At 39.3% G+C, this 14,805-nt stretch overlaps 1 protein-coding gene across 5 annotated transcripts in view; it reads right to left on the reverse strand.

Moving 5' to 3' along the window:
- Positions 1-14,805, reverse strand: part of PPFIBP1 (PPFIB scaffold protein 1) — a 156,964-nt gene that overhangs the window by 36,342 nt on the left and 105,817 nt on the right. For all 5 annotated transcript variants that reach the window (XM_016199107.2, XM_016199106.2, XM_016199105.2 and 2 more), the window contains exons 4-7: positions 11,407-11,612; positions 3,847-3,933; positions 2,111-2,224; positions 1,063-1,194 (exon numbers count right to left, since the gene is read on the reverse strand). In XM_016199107.2, coding sequence (XP_016054593.2) covers positions 1,063-1,194; positions 2,111-2,224; positions 3,847-3,933; positions 11,407-11,612 — 539 coding nt within the window. The remainder of the gene's footprint in view (positions 1-1,062; positions 1,195-2,110; positions 2,225-3,846; positions 3,934-11,406; positions 11,613-14,805) is intronic.

The following is a 14,805-nucleotide window of genomic DNA, read 5'->3' on the forward strand; positions in this document are numbered from 1 at the left end:
TACTGAGGAAGTGATACATGCAGCAAGACTTCCAATTATAGTTAGATCTTTGACAGACATTTTAATTTTGAAACAGCAATGGAACAAATCTCATTCAATTCAAATCTGTGAAGGGCTTTCATACAGTGGATAATATGTGTAATGCACCTCGTATCATGTTGGCATGTAGTCAGCAGGACATAAATGTTTGAAATTAAGATGGGGGGAAAATGTAATACACCTCTATTTCTTTCCTCCAGTATGGCATCTCTCCACACCCCAACCGAGGGAACAAAATAGAGAAAAAAGAAGAGATGGCCTTAGCAGAGAAGGAATTTCTGCAGCTTTTTATATTTCTTTTCAAATAAATAAATGCCAAATGGATATGCTTTCCTCCCCAACAAAGCAGTAAACAAATAAACAAATGAGAAGGGGATTAACAATAAAATAAATAAAACACAAGTATGTTTGGCCATAAAAACGGGTACTTCAAGTTGCAGAATCTACCCTGAATTTTATGAAAGGATAGTGAGCTTTATTTAATTGGAATGATTTATGTGTGGAATAGATCAAAAGTAGGCGGCCAAATTAAATGACCTCTAAAAATCTGTGATGTTTATGATTATATAATGAAAGCCTGTTTTCGATCCATACTTAAAAACCCATTATATAGCAAATAATCAGGATGCCTAAATAATAGCTAAATAAACAGTAAAATCACATACTTCACCCCATTATTTTCACAATGAAGAAAACCAGTACGAATGAACAGAGAATGGGTGGACGTACAGACAGAAAGACGGACGCTCCAAATGCCCTAAAATCTAAAGTTCTTCTAAAAGCTAATGAAAGTATTTCTATTTCACATCAAAAATCTGAAAATAAAAATTGCCATTAGCATTCAGTGATAAAAATTCAATGCAATTAAAGATGATTCTTAAAAAGAAGCATGGATGAATGAGGGCACATGGTCATTAGCTGCCTCCCCCTCCCACCCCGAGGAATTTTAGCTTGTTCTGGGAATGTGTGTGTGACGTATGCATATGCATGCCTCTGTATATAAAGAGAGAGGGTGCTGCTTACCTCTGTGTCTCTGAATCTATCTTCATAATCCAATCTGTCCTTCTCTACAGCCGTCAGTTTTAACTTCAAGTTAGATATCTCAGCCATCAGATCCAACTTCTGAGTTTCTAAGGATGTCCTACTCAGAAGCTCCTATTAGAATTTAAGAGATACATTCAAAAGTTGTTTTACTATAAACAGCCACATTTGGATGTGCCTCACTTATGACTGCAAAGCAGTAACTATCAAATAGAGGATGTGATGAAGATTAATTACTAAATAGATAAAATTTAGTTCATCTTCACTGAGCAGAACTAAACAGGTGTCTGCTTATTGGGGAGACATGTTATGTAGAGACACACATATATAAACCCTATATAGTGTTAAGCCTGATGGTAACACTAATGATGATGATGATGTTAGGTTTGCCAGGCACGGTTCTGAATTTAGCGGTTGAAGTTTGCCAGGCACGGTTCTGAATTTAGCGGTTGAAGTTTCAAAACAACCTTATGAGGTAGAAACTCACAAGAATAACTCATGAATTATCCTTATGCAACATATGAGGAAGCTGAGGAGCAGAGAGGTTAAGAATTTGCCAAAAGTCACACAGCATGGAAACGGCACAGCAGGGACTCAAACCTAAGCAGTCTTGCTCCAGTGTGAACTCTGTCCATTATATTATAGGTCCTCTCATATATGAGCACCATGTGTGTGTATGTCTGTGTGTACAAGTTTTTTCCCTAATAAAGGTCATATACGGTATTTATATTTTTTCTTAATCATATAAATATGCTCATGGTTGGGAGTTAGAAAATCATAGGAAAGCATAAAGAAGAAAATTAAAATTACCTGTAATCCTATTAATATTTTATTTCAGATTCTAATTATATGAGCACTTTTTACTGTTATATGTGTTTTGAGTCCCTGTTACTCTAGGTTTTTACTTAAAATACGCTAGCCTAAGTGAATCACAAAATTTACTACTCCATCAGAGCAAACACGATATATAAATGGAACACCTCAAATAGTTCAGCAGGAAAATTCCACCTGGGGCCAGCTTCGCACATACCTGCTGCAGCATTTCCTCTGTGGCGTTCAGCTTCTCTCTGTGCTCCTCAAGACAAAACTCCAAATCTCGAATCTTCTCTCCCTGAGCCTCTACCTGGTCTGTCAACACACTTACCTGCATTTAGAACAAAATACTGCAATGGATTAGGAAGAATTTGGGTCCCACTGCAAACTTCATTTTTCTAAATAGAAAACTGGAATGCTGTCACCGCTCATTTGGGCATAAAGGGATCAAAACTCTGAGAATTAATAGGACAGCAGCCTTTTACACTCCTGTGTGTGTGGTGTTTGTGATCTGAAGACTCCAATTTTTAAGAAAGTTAGGGCTGATTGGGGATGTGCGATGCTTTATAGGTTAAAACCACTTCAACCAGTTATGAGAGGGAGCATGTACACAGATTATCTTTTTGAGGGGTTGGGGTGAGGTGAAGGTAGAAGGCATTATTAGAGATTAAGAGAGAAAATGGAGTTAACTTTTGGAGGAGCAGTTATCAAGGACTATTCAAGTGTGATACTTCATGAGGAATAAAGGAAAGAACCCAGAGAATTCAAATTCCATGTGATCTTTCATGATCACATTATCCACACACGTGTTCAAAGCCAGGGTATAACTCAAAGGTCCATGAGGAGCTGCTCAGTTAGTCCTTCATCCTCGGTGCTTACTGCGAATCTGAGTTTCCCCCACAAAGATCACCAGCCTAGTAAACGTACTTCATTTAGCTCAAAATATCAAAGTAAAAATATCTGCCAAGCATTTAGAATGACATGGATGGACTTAGAGGGCATTATGCTAAGTGAGTTAAGTCAGACAGAGAAAGACAAATACCATGTGATTTCACTTATGTGTGGAATCGAAAAAACAAAACAAGCAAACGAAACAGAAACAAACCCATAGGTACAGAGAACAAACTGACGGTTGCCACAGGGGAGGAGGGTGAGGGGACGAGTGAAAAGGCAAAGTGGATTAGGAGGTACAATTTTCCATTTATAAAACAAATAAATCACGGGGATGTAGTGTACAGCATAAGGAATACAGTCAGTAATATGGTAATAACACGGCACGGTGACAGATGGTCACTGGGCGTCACGGTGATCACTTCATAAGGCACATAAACACTGCATCATTACACTGTACACCTGAAACTAATGTAATATTGTATGTCAACTATACTTAACTAAAACATACATATAAATAAATAACGGGGGGGGGGGGGATAACATTCTGAAGGAGAAAACTCGAATTTAGCCTACAAATAGGACTTCCCCACTTACTAGGTTTTGTTTGGTCCATGGTATCATTATTCAAACTGAAACATTAAGTATATATGTATTCAGATTCAGAAGTACTTATTCAGATTTAAGAGTCTATATTATAAAAATATATGAGTCTATATTATGAATACATATATTTAGTATAAAATCAGAATTTCTGCTACATATTAAAAAAATCAGATCAGATGATAGATCGGGAAATCAAGTCAGATGACATTGTACCTGTCAACAGCCTGGCCCCTGACGAGCGAGGCTGATTAACGGCTGCTCCCCCAGACTGGGGATGCATACCCGCGTTCTGCCATAGTCCCCACCACTCCCTATTGCACACAGCCAGCCTGTTGCACTTACGGCGACTAGCAGTCTGGCTCCGGTAAGCACCTGAATTTGCCGCCCCAATTTAAAATGTAGGTATGTCTTTGTAAGCATGCCATGAAGAAAGAACAGCATTTAAAAATCACTTGCCTGAAGAACGAGCGATTCTTTATCATTTTCTAACCGCGCCAGCCTTTCTTGATACACATCTCCGTTGCTGGGTAGGTGTCCATTTGTCTGAAAGAGGAAGTAGTGTGGGTAAGCCTGGCCCTCTTTAAGATCGAACCGTTGTGGGTAAGTAAAAATCTGTACCTGTTTTTAATCCAAGGAACCTGAATTGAACTTAGCACAGCTGTGACTGACTGCCATTAATAGAAAATACAAGAATGCAACTTGGTTCATTTACCTCAAAATAGGTAAGATAGGGACGTTAGGCATGTTTTCACCAAACCAAACAACTTCTCATCCAGCAGAAAATACTAACCTAAAAGGAACAGTGGCTACTGACATTCACTGACGGTAGGTACACACCGGGGGCACAAGAACTTTTTTGCAAGTGTGCAGTTGGACACAAAAGTGCTATTTTCCCTCCAAATGCCCAATGCCACTCATTCTGAGTGGAGACAGTGGGAATGACCTGGGATGCCCTTTTGTTCCTCCCCAAGTCCCAAATCCAGGACTACAAATCCCTCCCTTTAAATGGGAGACAACAGGGGCAACTTACCCCACAGGCTTCTTCCTGCTGCCCAAGTCTCCAGATCATAGGACAAATCTCCGCTTCCCCTTTGAAGCCTTTCTCCCTCCCCCAAAAGCTTAAACTCTCCGTAAGTGAGGGCTTCCCCTGGCAGCCCTGACTAGCCATGCTCGTTGGAGATTTATCACTTTACGTCCTGAATTCACTAACTTCTTGTGAGCTCGTTTGTTCATATAACGCTGAGCAAGCGCCCAGGCAGAGCCTACAAGCTGGTGTCATCTTGTGCCTCCACAGCCTCTGGCCCAGGGCTCTGCTTAGACTAGTGCTCCCTCTTTCTTCCCCTCCCTACAAGCCCCTTCCAGCCACTGTTTATCAGATTTGGGCATACTTCTGCATGGTATAAATGCTAAAGGAAGTATAGATTAGGAAAGCAAGTGAGGGTTTTTTCTCAGTTGTCTTACATGCAAGAGATGAAGGAGACACATGAAAAGGCTTACAGGGAGCAGATAACACAAAAGTGTCATTTTGAAATATAGTAGTATATGCGATATGTCCCTTGCTATCTCATTATTTAAATAGTTCAGCCATATAATATGTAATCACAATAGGATTTCCTGATTCCTCATTCAAATACAACAGAAATAAAAGCCAGTGGAGTCCAAAATGGTTAGATGAAGCCATCCAGGGTTCAATAAAAAAAAAAGCAAATAACCACCTCTGATTTAGAATCAGAGTAAATATAAACTGTACACCCTTACTGCCCAGGATATATCTGATGTGACATCTATTATTTTTCCAGAATTAACTGGTATTAATGCAGTTTCCAATATAAATTCTGGAAATAACAAAAATTATGTGTTGAAGAAAAAAAAATAACACAGAAAGGAGCTTTAACAAAAAAGAAAATTCAGGGTGTTTCTTCTAAAAACTGTGCACACTGGATGATATATTTCCCATGAGGCCACAAAAAAAATCAGGAGCTAATTCAGTAAGCATGCAATGTGTATTTGAACAGATGAAATTTTTAACATCAGCATCTTGACCACATACCTGCACCACTACCACAGCATAACCCTGTTCACGATGTAAACTGAAGTGCCCAGCATTAAATTACGAGTATTACAAGGAGTCTAGCAGAGTGGCCTGAACAACTTCCATCCCTGGGGACTACCATGAAATGAAATTTATGTAACTTCTGAGGACAGCTTTTTGGAAAAAAGCCAGGATGTATAATGCATGTTCTCAATCTAAGCAAGTGCTGAGACTGGCCCTCCACAGCTTTAAATTCCTCATTTTAATTAAGGATATTAGCAGGCACCTGCTTTTCAATCCCCACACAAGCAACGTTTTATAAACAAATACATTTCATTAAGTAGGGAAAAAAGCCTTCTGCTCAGTGAGGATACAAAGCAAAAGTTGTCTTTCTTCTGCCTGAAGGAAATCAGAGCAAGATTTGAAGTGTTTCCATAGCAAGTACTAGATGAAGCTGCTGCATATGATATGGAAATATGTTTCCAAACCAGTTCTACAAAATCATCCTAAAATCACCCTAAAATTGGCTCACAAGGAGAATGTTCATGTTCCTCAACACCATTAGTGCTCACGTTTGTCAACAATATTAATAAATAACATTTACAAGTTGCTCATAATGCTCAGGAGGATTTTAATTTTTTTAAAAAACACCAAAAATCACTATAGGAACATAAAACCAAAGTTAAGAGCTACCACTGGAGTAGTTACGTACTTTTAAAGCACTGTGGTGACTTATTCAGGTAGGTCAAGGTCTATTCTATTCACACCCTTGTTTATATTTCTGTCAATTTTGTTACCTTTGCTTACAAATGTTGGAGAGACGTAAACTCCTCCAGGCAAATAGCCTGCCACCTCTGTTCTTTTTCCAGCTCCTGCTCTCCACCTAGCAGGCCCCTCTGACCCTCCGGGCACATGGCGCTCCCTCACAGCCGGGCCATGCTCCTTCTGCGTGGACTGTGCCCCCCGCCTGCTCTTCCTCCTTCCTTCAGGTCCGCCGCAGTCCAGTCGGGGCCTGCCGTGAGCAGCCTTCCTTGGAGTACATGCTCACTCCCAGGCCAGTTACAGCATCCTATGAACCTCCATTACCGCAGGCATCAGACTGAATGGACTAGGTGAGAGTCAGCTACACGCGGGGTCTCTCTCTTCCAATACATTTTTTTTAAAAAGTGCCTAAGTGTTTAATAACCCAGGTCAATATTCTAAGCGGTTTACAGCACCTCTGACTCTGGGTCAGTCTTGCAAACAGCCCACTTATTTTTCCATCCTAAATTTCAAATGCAGTTCAAAAGAGGAAATAAGATGCTAGGGCAATAAGGACGCCTCTTCGGCAAGCTCTCTGCTGATTCTAAAATCTCATCATCTCCACTAAAACCATCACCACAAAAAACAAAAAACCAAAGGGGAAATAAATCTCACACATGCTTCACTACACTCCAAAAGCCCAAACATGACCCTCTCCTAGAAAAGACGTCAGTTTATTCAATGTCATCAGAAAGAGCATCAAAGACTGAAACTCAGATAGGCCTGAATTTATTCTGTACTTTCCAAGTCAAGAGTGCAGATGTGGTAGAAATCAGACTATGGCTTTTATTTCTGGGTTTGTTTTTCTGAGTTTAAATTTTCCCAGTGTTTTCCAGAGACAGACAACACCTTCTTAACTAAACAGCCAGCTGGAACAAAAAACAAGTGCTCTGGAGTGAGAAAAATCACAGCAGTAGGCCAGCCCCTAAGACTCACCACTCCAAAAAAGTAACTACATCTGAAATGCTGGCAAGAGAAGCAAATGACAAGTTCTTTCATCAGCCAGTCTCATTAGAAATAACTTGAGCCTTGACTGGTGTGCCTCAGTTGGTTAGGTATCATCCTGTGCACCGAAAGGTCACTGGTTTGACTCCCGGTCAGGGCACATGCCCGGGTTGCAGGCTCAATCCCTGGTAGGGGGCGTGCAGGAGGCAGCTGATCGATGTTTTACTCTCACATCGATGTTTCACCTTCTCCCCCTCTCCCTTCCTCTCTCTCTAAAAATCAATTTTAAAATCTTAAAAAAATAATACCTTGAGAGAGCTTCCCTTGGAAAATTTGGGTATCTGTTGCCCAAAATATCAATTGCTAAGATACAGTGGCTATCCTGTTACACAGCTAACACAGGCACGAACAGCACCTCTCTTGTGCATCCACGGCCAGCGCGTGCAGGGTGAGTTACACAGGCTGAGTTAGATAGATTTCCTTAGTGTTTCCTAAAAGGTTCTTTTAGACACCTTGAATGGGGAAGCTGGGCTTTAACTCCTTCTTGCCTCTTTTCACCCACATCACCAAGCTCCCCAAAGCTTCTGCACCAGGGAGAGGGGTACATGTTGAGACGACGTTATCCTGGCCACAGGCATACTCCAAAGTCCCCGAGTTACAGAAGGATAGAGAACAGAAGGTCCCTAGAAGCTAAAGCCCAACTTCTGCTGTAGGTGCATACCATGTTCATTCATTCACCCATTATCCACTCATTTATTCAATATTTATTGACAGGATGCAGATCTAGCAAAGTAATCTCTCTTTTACTTTGGGGAGGGTAACGCGAGATCCCGAAAACAATGTCCCTACTCTTCTTGCCACTTATTCTTTCTTAACTCACTTTCATGAAAGAACATAGACATCTCTTTCTATTGAATACAAACAAATACCAGTAGCTTGGGATTTCACTGAAAGTGTACCTTTCACCTAACACTGCACTGGCCTCTCTCGATTGAGAATTCTGCTGACTCCTGGGCCCATTTCTTTTCCTGTGTCTGTGGACACTTTTCATAGATGTTTACCAGAAGCCAAAGGAGAAAACAGCTTCAACTTTAGCCAGGATGCCTCCACGGGATGCTGCATAACCCAGATGACTGTGGCCACATATGGAATACAATCTTGAGATGTACTTTGTTTGCCAAGGCTTGAAAAAATGTTCCCTGGAGGCACACATGAGAAGAGAAGCTGGCAAGAGAGCAGCGGGGATCGGAGGATGGTGGGACTGGAATGGACTTTGTGTGGCTGAGAGTCAGGGACAGGGGAGAGCATGTCCCATGTCTGAACTCTATATTATGAGTATTTTTATTTTTACAAAACCTTTTTTAAAAGGCACACTTTGAATAAAACGTATTTTCTAACGTAGAAATAAGAAATTAATCATTGTGGTGATTTAACAGGTCAAGCCAGCCAAGAACACTTTATTTCTCCCATTTATACTCTACTTATCTCATGGGTTATGATGCCTGATCTGGAGGTATTACCATCAGCATTTTCACTCACTCTTGTTGAAAGTTGTATTTTTGTAATTTCTGCTGATTCTGAGTTTGCCTCATAGTTAAAACTGCCAAATAATCAGACACTTTGGGGATTTCATGACCTGATCAAGGTCATGAACCTCTCAACTTCATCTATTAAAAAAAAGCATTAGGGCAACTCAAGTTAGATCTAAAGTAAGCAAAAACCACCTGGTTGGCTCAAACAAACATATTTTTCTATTTGCCCTCTCAGACTAGGAGTTTGCTAAAGCATTGTTAATATTTGTTAAATTTTTGAATCTTAAAAAAATATTTATTCTTTCCTAGAAGGCTACAGCTATAGGCACCCTGTTAACACAAATTCATTCTTGTTGATTTAAAATCCCTTCACTATGACAGGCAACTAGTGTTACTATGGTCTTTTTTTTTTACCCAGCTTCTGATCCTAAGAAACCATTAAATGGGCCTGCATTCTACAGGAAACCAAGGGATCTCCCTGGCCAGGTAAAATGATAATTAGAACTGCAAATACCCAGTTGCACTAATGAGAACATTAGTATCAGTCTTAAGTAATGGACTCTCAAGTTTGTCATCATTAAACATGAATGAAATCTTAATTATGTAACTAGTATCGTTAATAAGTTTTTCTAAAATATTACAGAAGCTCTTCACAGTCTGAAAAATGTCTGTACTTTTGTTTTAAAAAGGTGAACTATGTATGAATAATTTATAACCTAACTCCAAGGCAAAATTCTCTGATTCTTTATATTTACATTCCAGTTAGAGAGAGAGAAAACAAATGATACAAACATGGCAAATCTATAGTACATAAGAAAGTGGTAAATGCTAAGAAAAAATAAAGCAGGGAGATGTAATAAAAAGAATGAATATGCAAGATTTTAGATAGGGTGGCCAGGGAAGGCCTCACCGAGGGCACAAATTTGAAGTAAGTATCAGAGACTATGAGAAAACTAACTATAAAGAAATTGGAGAAAGAGCTTTCCAGGCAGAGTGAATAGCCAGTGCAAAGGCCCTGAGGCCAGTTTGCCCAGCACAGCTGAGAATCAGTGAGGCTATTTGAGAATCAGTGAGGAAGCCGATGTGCCTAGAATGAAGTGAAAAAGGGGAAGTATAATGAGACATGAGGTCAAAAAATAATGAGGAGCGACTCCTATAAGGCTTTGTAATCCAGAGTTAGCATCTGGCTTTTACTCTGAGTGACTACCATTGAGAAGTTTCTGAAAAAGGAGTGAAAGATGTGATCTGATTTATATTCAGATAACATCACCATCATTTTTACTCTTCAGGTAGACATTAACAGAACAGACTGAGCACATGTTAACGAAAATATTTTTGGACATGATTTTGTTTTGGACACTTATTTTTGGACACAAGTTAAAACTTCAGCTACAGGTACCCTTAAGCTATGGCTGCCACTGACACCCTCTGGACGTGAGCTAGGAATAGTTTCTTCCATCAACAGTAAATTCCTTTCCCATTATGTTATAAATTATCAGAAAAAAATATGGAGTAATGAAGCGGTGAGACAGGAAGTAGAAATAGCCTAGGGAATATGCTAGGAAACATCTAATTTTAGAGCATGAAGCAATTCCCTAAAGAAATCAGAAAACCTGGATACTTCAATCTCTACAGAAGAAACTTTCAGAGCAAATATAAAGTATAATAATAAGGCATCATGTATTACAAAAAAATAAAATACCTCCAACTGTCAAGTTTGTGTGGCTGCACCACCACTAAAATACGATCAGAAATGGGGAGGTATGTTGGCTGGGAACATAAGCACACTCAGCATGGGACTGCCTGGGAACACTAGTATTTGTGTCACATCATGTGAACATGTTTTAGCTGCAGGATATAGTATTAAGGTTCCCAAAGCAAACAGCTCCCTTTCTACCACAGATACAAACATAGATCTTGATTCTTTCAATGTTCATTAGCTTTTATACAAACACAGTTAACTCATAAGCTCATTAATGTATATCCCTGAAAACTGAGTATCCTTTAAATACTTACAAAATAACACCTTCCCCATCTTTTCCCTTGAATATGTGTTTCTGATATTCTTTAGATTTTATGTGTTTGACACATAGTAAAACCATGGTATTTACCATTGTGTTCGGGACAAGGGCAGATCGGCCATGTCATCAATTTTTGAGAAGGATGTCTAGAAAGAGACTTCACTGTTCAGTGAATTTGAGTACCACTTAAAGCCCACTACACAGCTTAACTTGCAGACTGGAATTGAAGTGACCGCCACAAACCACTAGATGGCACTTCCTATCAAAGACTGCTACACACCTCTTGCTTTCTGAATGCCCAGTCACCTTACGGCCTGCCATTTAGAATTGCCATTGGGTCCTTTCGCAGTGAACTGCCCAACAGTACTGAGAGAGCATCTACTATGTGCAAGGTCCTTTCTCTTACAGGATGTTCAAAGCCACAGTAGGTCATTCGGTCACAATCTAAAAGCTAGTTCACTTTTATAAGAATAGTCCCGTGACTTGCTGGGCCCCTTAGGAAATGTACACAAATAGCACTTTGTAAAAATAATCCTTAGAGTCAAAAGGGAACTGGGATCTCTTTAGGGCAGACTTGTTGCCCTATAATCTTTTTTCTTGTTCTAATTGGCTCTTCTATGTTCTAAACGTTAGAATATGCAACAAAAGATTCACAGCGTGGGAGCCGTAACACAAAGAGACCTACCATTTGACTCTGAAGCCACTCAATGAGCGTTTCTGCTGTTGAATCCGGGATCTGACATCTCAGGCCTTCCTTCTCATCCGTTTCCATCATCTCTAACAGTCCACGCAGGTCTTCCACAAGGTGCAGAGCTCGAAAGCTTCCCATGAACGGGGAGGTGGGAGACTGGCAATCAAAAATCCCATTGGAATATTCTAGGGCCTTAGAACCTAGGTTTAAAAAAAACAAAACAGAAAAGGCAACAGGATTTATATTAGGTAATACACCAAAGCTGAAGGTGGCAAGCAAGTCCAGTCACAGGGTGGGTAGGGCCAGTGCATGAAGGGATTGAGCAAAAAAGAAAAAAAAGAAAAGAAAAAAACCCTCACGGACATGAACAACAGTGATTGCCGGGGGGGGGGGGGGGTAAGGGGAAGGAGGGTATGGGGGGATAAATGGTGATGGACAGAGACTTGACTTGGGGTGGTAAACACACAATACAGTGTTCAGATAATATGTTGTAGAGTTATGCATCTGAAACCTGTATAATTTTGTTAACCAGTGTCACCCCAATAAATTCAATAAAAAGAGGAAAAAAAGAAACAGGGAAAAGATAATTTGATCATGTAAATTCTCCAAGGCATAGCTGTTTGGTGTAAAAATAAAAACCATATAACTGATGGTTAATATCAGTGGTCAAATACCTAACAGGAGGCTGCCAACCATGTGGTACAGTAAGAGTATGGTGGACTTTGGTGTAAAATGTGCTAACCTCAGAGACACAGGGGTCAAGAAGGTAGTGGATCAGATTGGGTGGAGTCATGTATTACAAAAAACACAAATTTTAGGAACCACAGTCTTTAACTGTCCTATAAATAAGCTATACGTTGAGGTGGAGATTGCACAGCATAATTTCAAAGGTAAGGGGCTAGCTCCCAACTAACCTGCCAGAATTTAATCTCAGAAGAAGTGCAATGAATTACCTGTGTACATCTGTTTATGAAGATAGTTTAAGATACCTCTGGGACAACATCAAGCATAAACACATTTGCATCATAAGTGTATCAGGAGGAGGAGGGAGAGAGCAAAGGATTAAGAGCCTATTTGAAAAAAATGACTGAAAACTTCCCTTACTTAATGACGAGACTAGACATACAGGTCAATGTAGTGCAGAGAGTCCCAAACGACGAATGCAAAGAGGCACATTCCAAGACACATCATAGTTAAAATGGCGAAGGTCAAAGACAAAGACAGAATCTTAAAAGCAGCAAAGGAAAGACAGTTACCTACAAGGGAACCCCCATAAAACTATGAGGAAATTTCTTAACAAAAACCTTGCGCCCGGCTGGGCGTGGCCCAGCGGTTGAGTGTCGACCTAGGATCCAGGCGATCGGGGTTCGATTCCCGGTCAGGGCACATGCCCAGGCCGTGGGCTCGATCAATGACTCTCTCATCATTGATGTTTCTATCTCTCTCTACCTCTCCTTTCCTCTCTCTGAAATCAATAAAGTATATTTAAAAAAACAAAACCTTGCAGGCCAGAAGGAGTTGACTCAAAATATTCAAAGTAATGAAAAGCAAGGAACTACAACCAGATTACTCTACCCAGCAAAAAACTGAAGGAGACCCTGGCCGGGTATGGCTCAGCGGTTGAGTATCGACCTAGGATCCGGGCGATCGGTAAGGGCACATGCCCAGGTTGCGGGCTAGCTGATCAATGACTCTCTCATCATTGATGTTTCTATCTCTCTCTCTCCCTTCCCTTTCCTCTCTGAAATCAATAAAGATATATTTTAAATAAATAAAAAAGAAATAAAATTGAAGGAGAGATAAAGAGATTGCCAGACAAGAAAAAGCTAAAGGAGTTCATCACCACCAAACCAGTGTTACATGAAATGTTAAAGGGTCTTCTTTAAGAAGAAGAAGAAAAAGATAAAAAATATGAATAATAAAGTGGCAATAAATACACATCTATCAATGACTGACTCTAAAAAACCAAAATTAATGAATAAGCAGAACAGAAACAGACTCACAGATACAGAGAACATTTTCATGTTTGCCAGATGGGAGGGGGTTGAGGGACTGGGTGAAAAAGGTGACGGGGTTAAGAAATACAAATTTGTAGTTAGAGAATAGTCATGGGGTTGTAAAATAAAGCATAGGGAATATAGCCAATCATATTCTAATAACTACGTATGGAGTCAGATGGGTACAAGATTTATCGGGATGATCACTTGGTGAGTTATGAAATGTCTACTCACTGGGGTGTACACCTAAAACTAATATTATAATCTATATGTCAACTGTAATTGATTAAAAATTTTAAAAAAACAAACAATTTTATAGTATTAAGTACATCCTATGCAATATTGGGAACAAATATACTAACAAGGTATTTGTTGTTTTCCTGAGATTCAAATGTTTTAAAAAAGAAAGAAACAAAAAAAATCACATATAAACAACCTAACCTTATACCTAAAGGAATTAGAAAAACAAAACAAACAAAGCCTAAAGTAAATAGAAGGAAGGAAATAATAAAAATCAGAGTGAAAATAAACAAAATAGAGTCTTAAAAAAATACAAAAGATTAATGAAGCCAAGAGCTGGTTCTTTGAAAAGGTAAACAAGGTTGATAAACCTTTAAAAATACTCATAAATAAAAAAGAGAAGACCCAAATAAATTAAAGCAGACACAAAAGAGAAGTGACAACTGACACCACAGAAATACAAAAGATTATAAGAATATCCTACGAACAATTATATGACAAGAAATTAAACAATCTGGAAGAAATGGATAAATTCCTAGAAACAAACAATATTCCAAAACTAGATCAAGAAGAAACAGAAAATCCAAACAGACTTATTACTACTAACAAAATCAAATCAGGTAATCAAAAAACTTCCAACAAATGAAAGTCCTGGACTAGACGGCTTCAAAGGTAAATTTTACCAAACATTCAAAAAAGAATTAACATCTATCCTTCTCAAACTACTCCTAAAATTTCAAGTATAGGGAAGGTTCCCAAGCTCATTTTACAAGGCCACTATTACCCTGATTCCAAAATCAGACAAAGACACACACACACACACAACTATAGGCCAATAGTCTTGGTAACATAGATTCAAAAATTCTCAACAAAATATTAGCAAACTGAATTCAGCAATACATAAAAAAGACCATACACCATAATCAAGTGGGATTTATTCCTGAGATGCAAGGTTGGTTTTCTATCTGCAAATCAATTAGTGTGATTACCACATAAACAAAATGAAGGATAAAAATCGCATGATCGTATCAATAGATGCCGAAAAGCATAGGACAAAATCCAGCATCGATTATTACAAAAACCTTCAGCAAAGCAGTAATAGAGGGAACATGCCTACACATGACAAAGGCCACATATAACAAACTCACAGCTAACA

This window comes from Miniopterus natalensis, chromosome 2, assembly GCF_054644295.1.
Source record: "Miniopterus natalensis isolate mMinNat1 chromosome 2, mMinNat1.hap1, whole genome shotgun sequence".
Taxonomy (NCBI): domain Eukaryota; kingdom Metazoa; phylum Chordata; class Mammalia; order Chiroptera; family Miniopteridae; genus Miniopterus; species Miniopterus natalensis.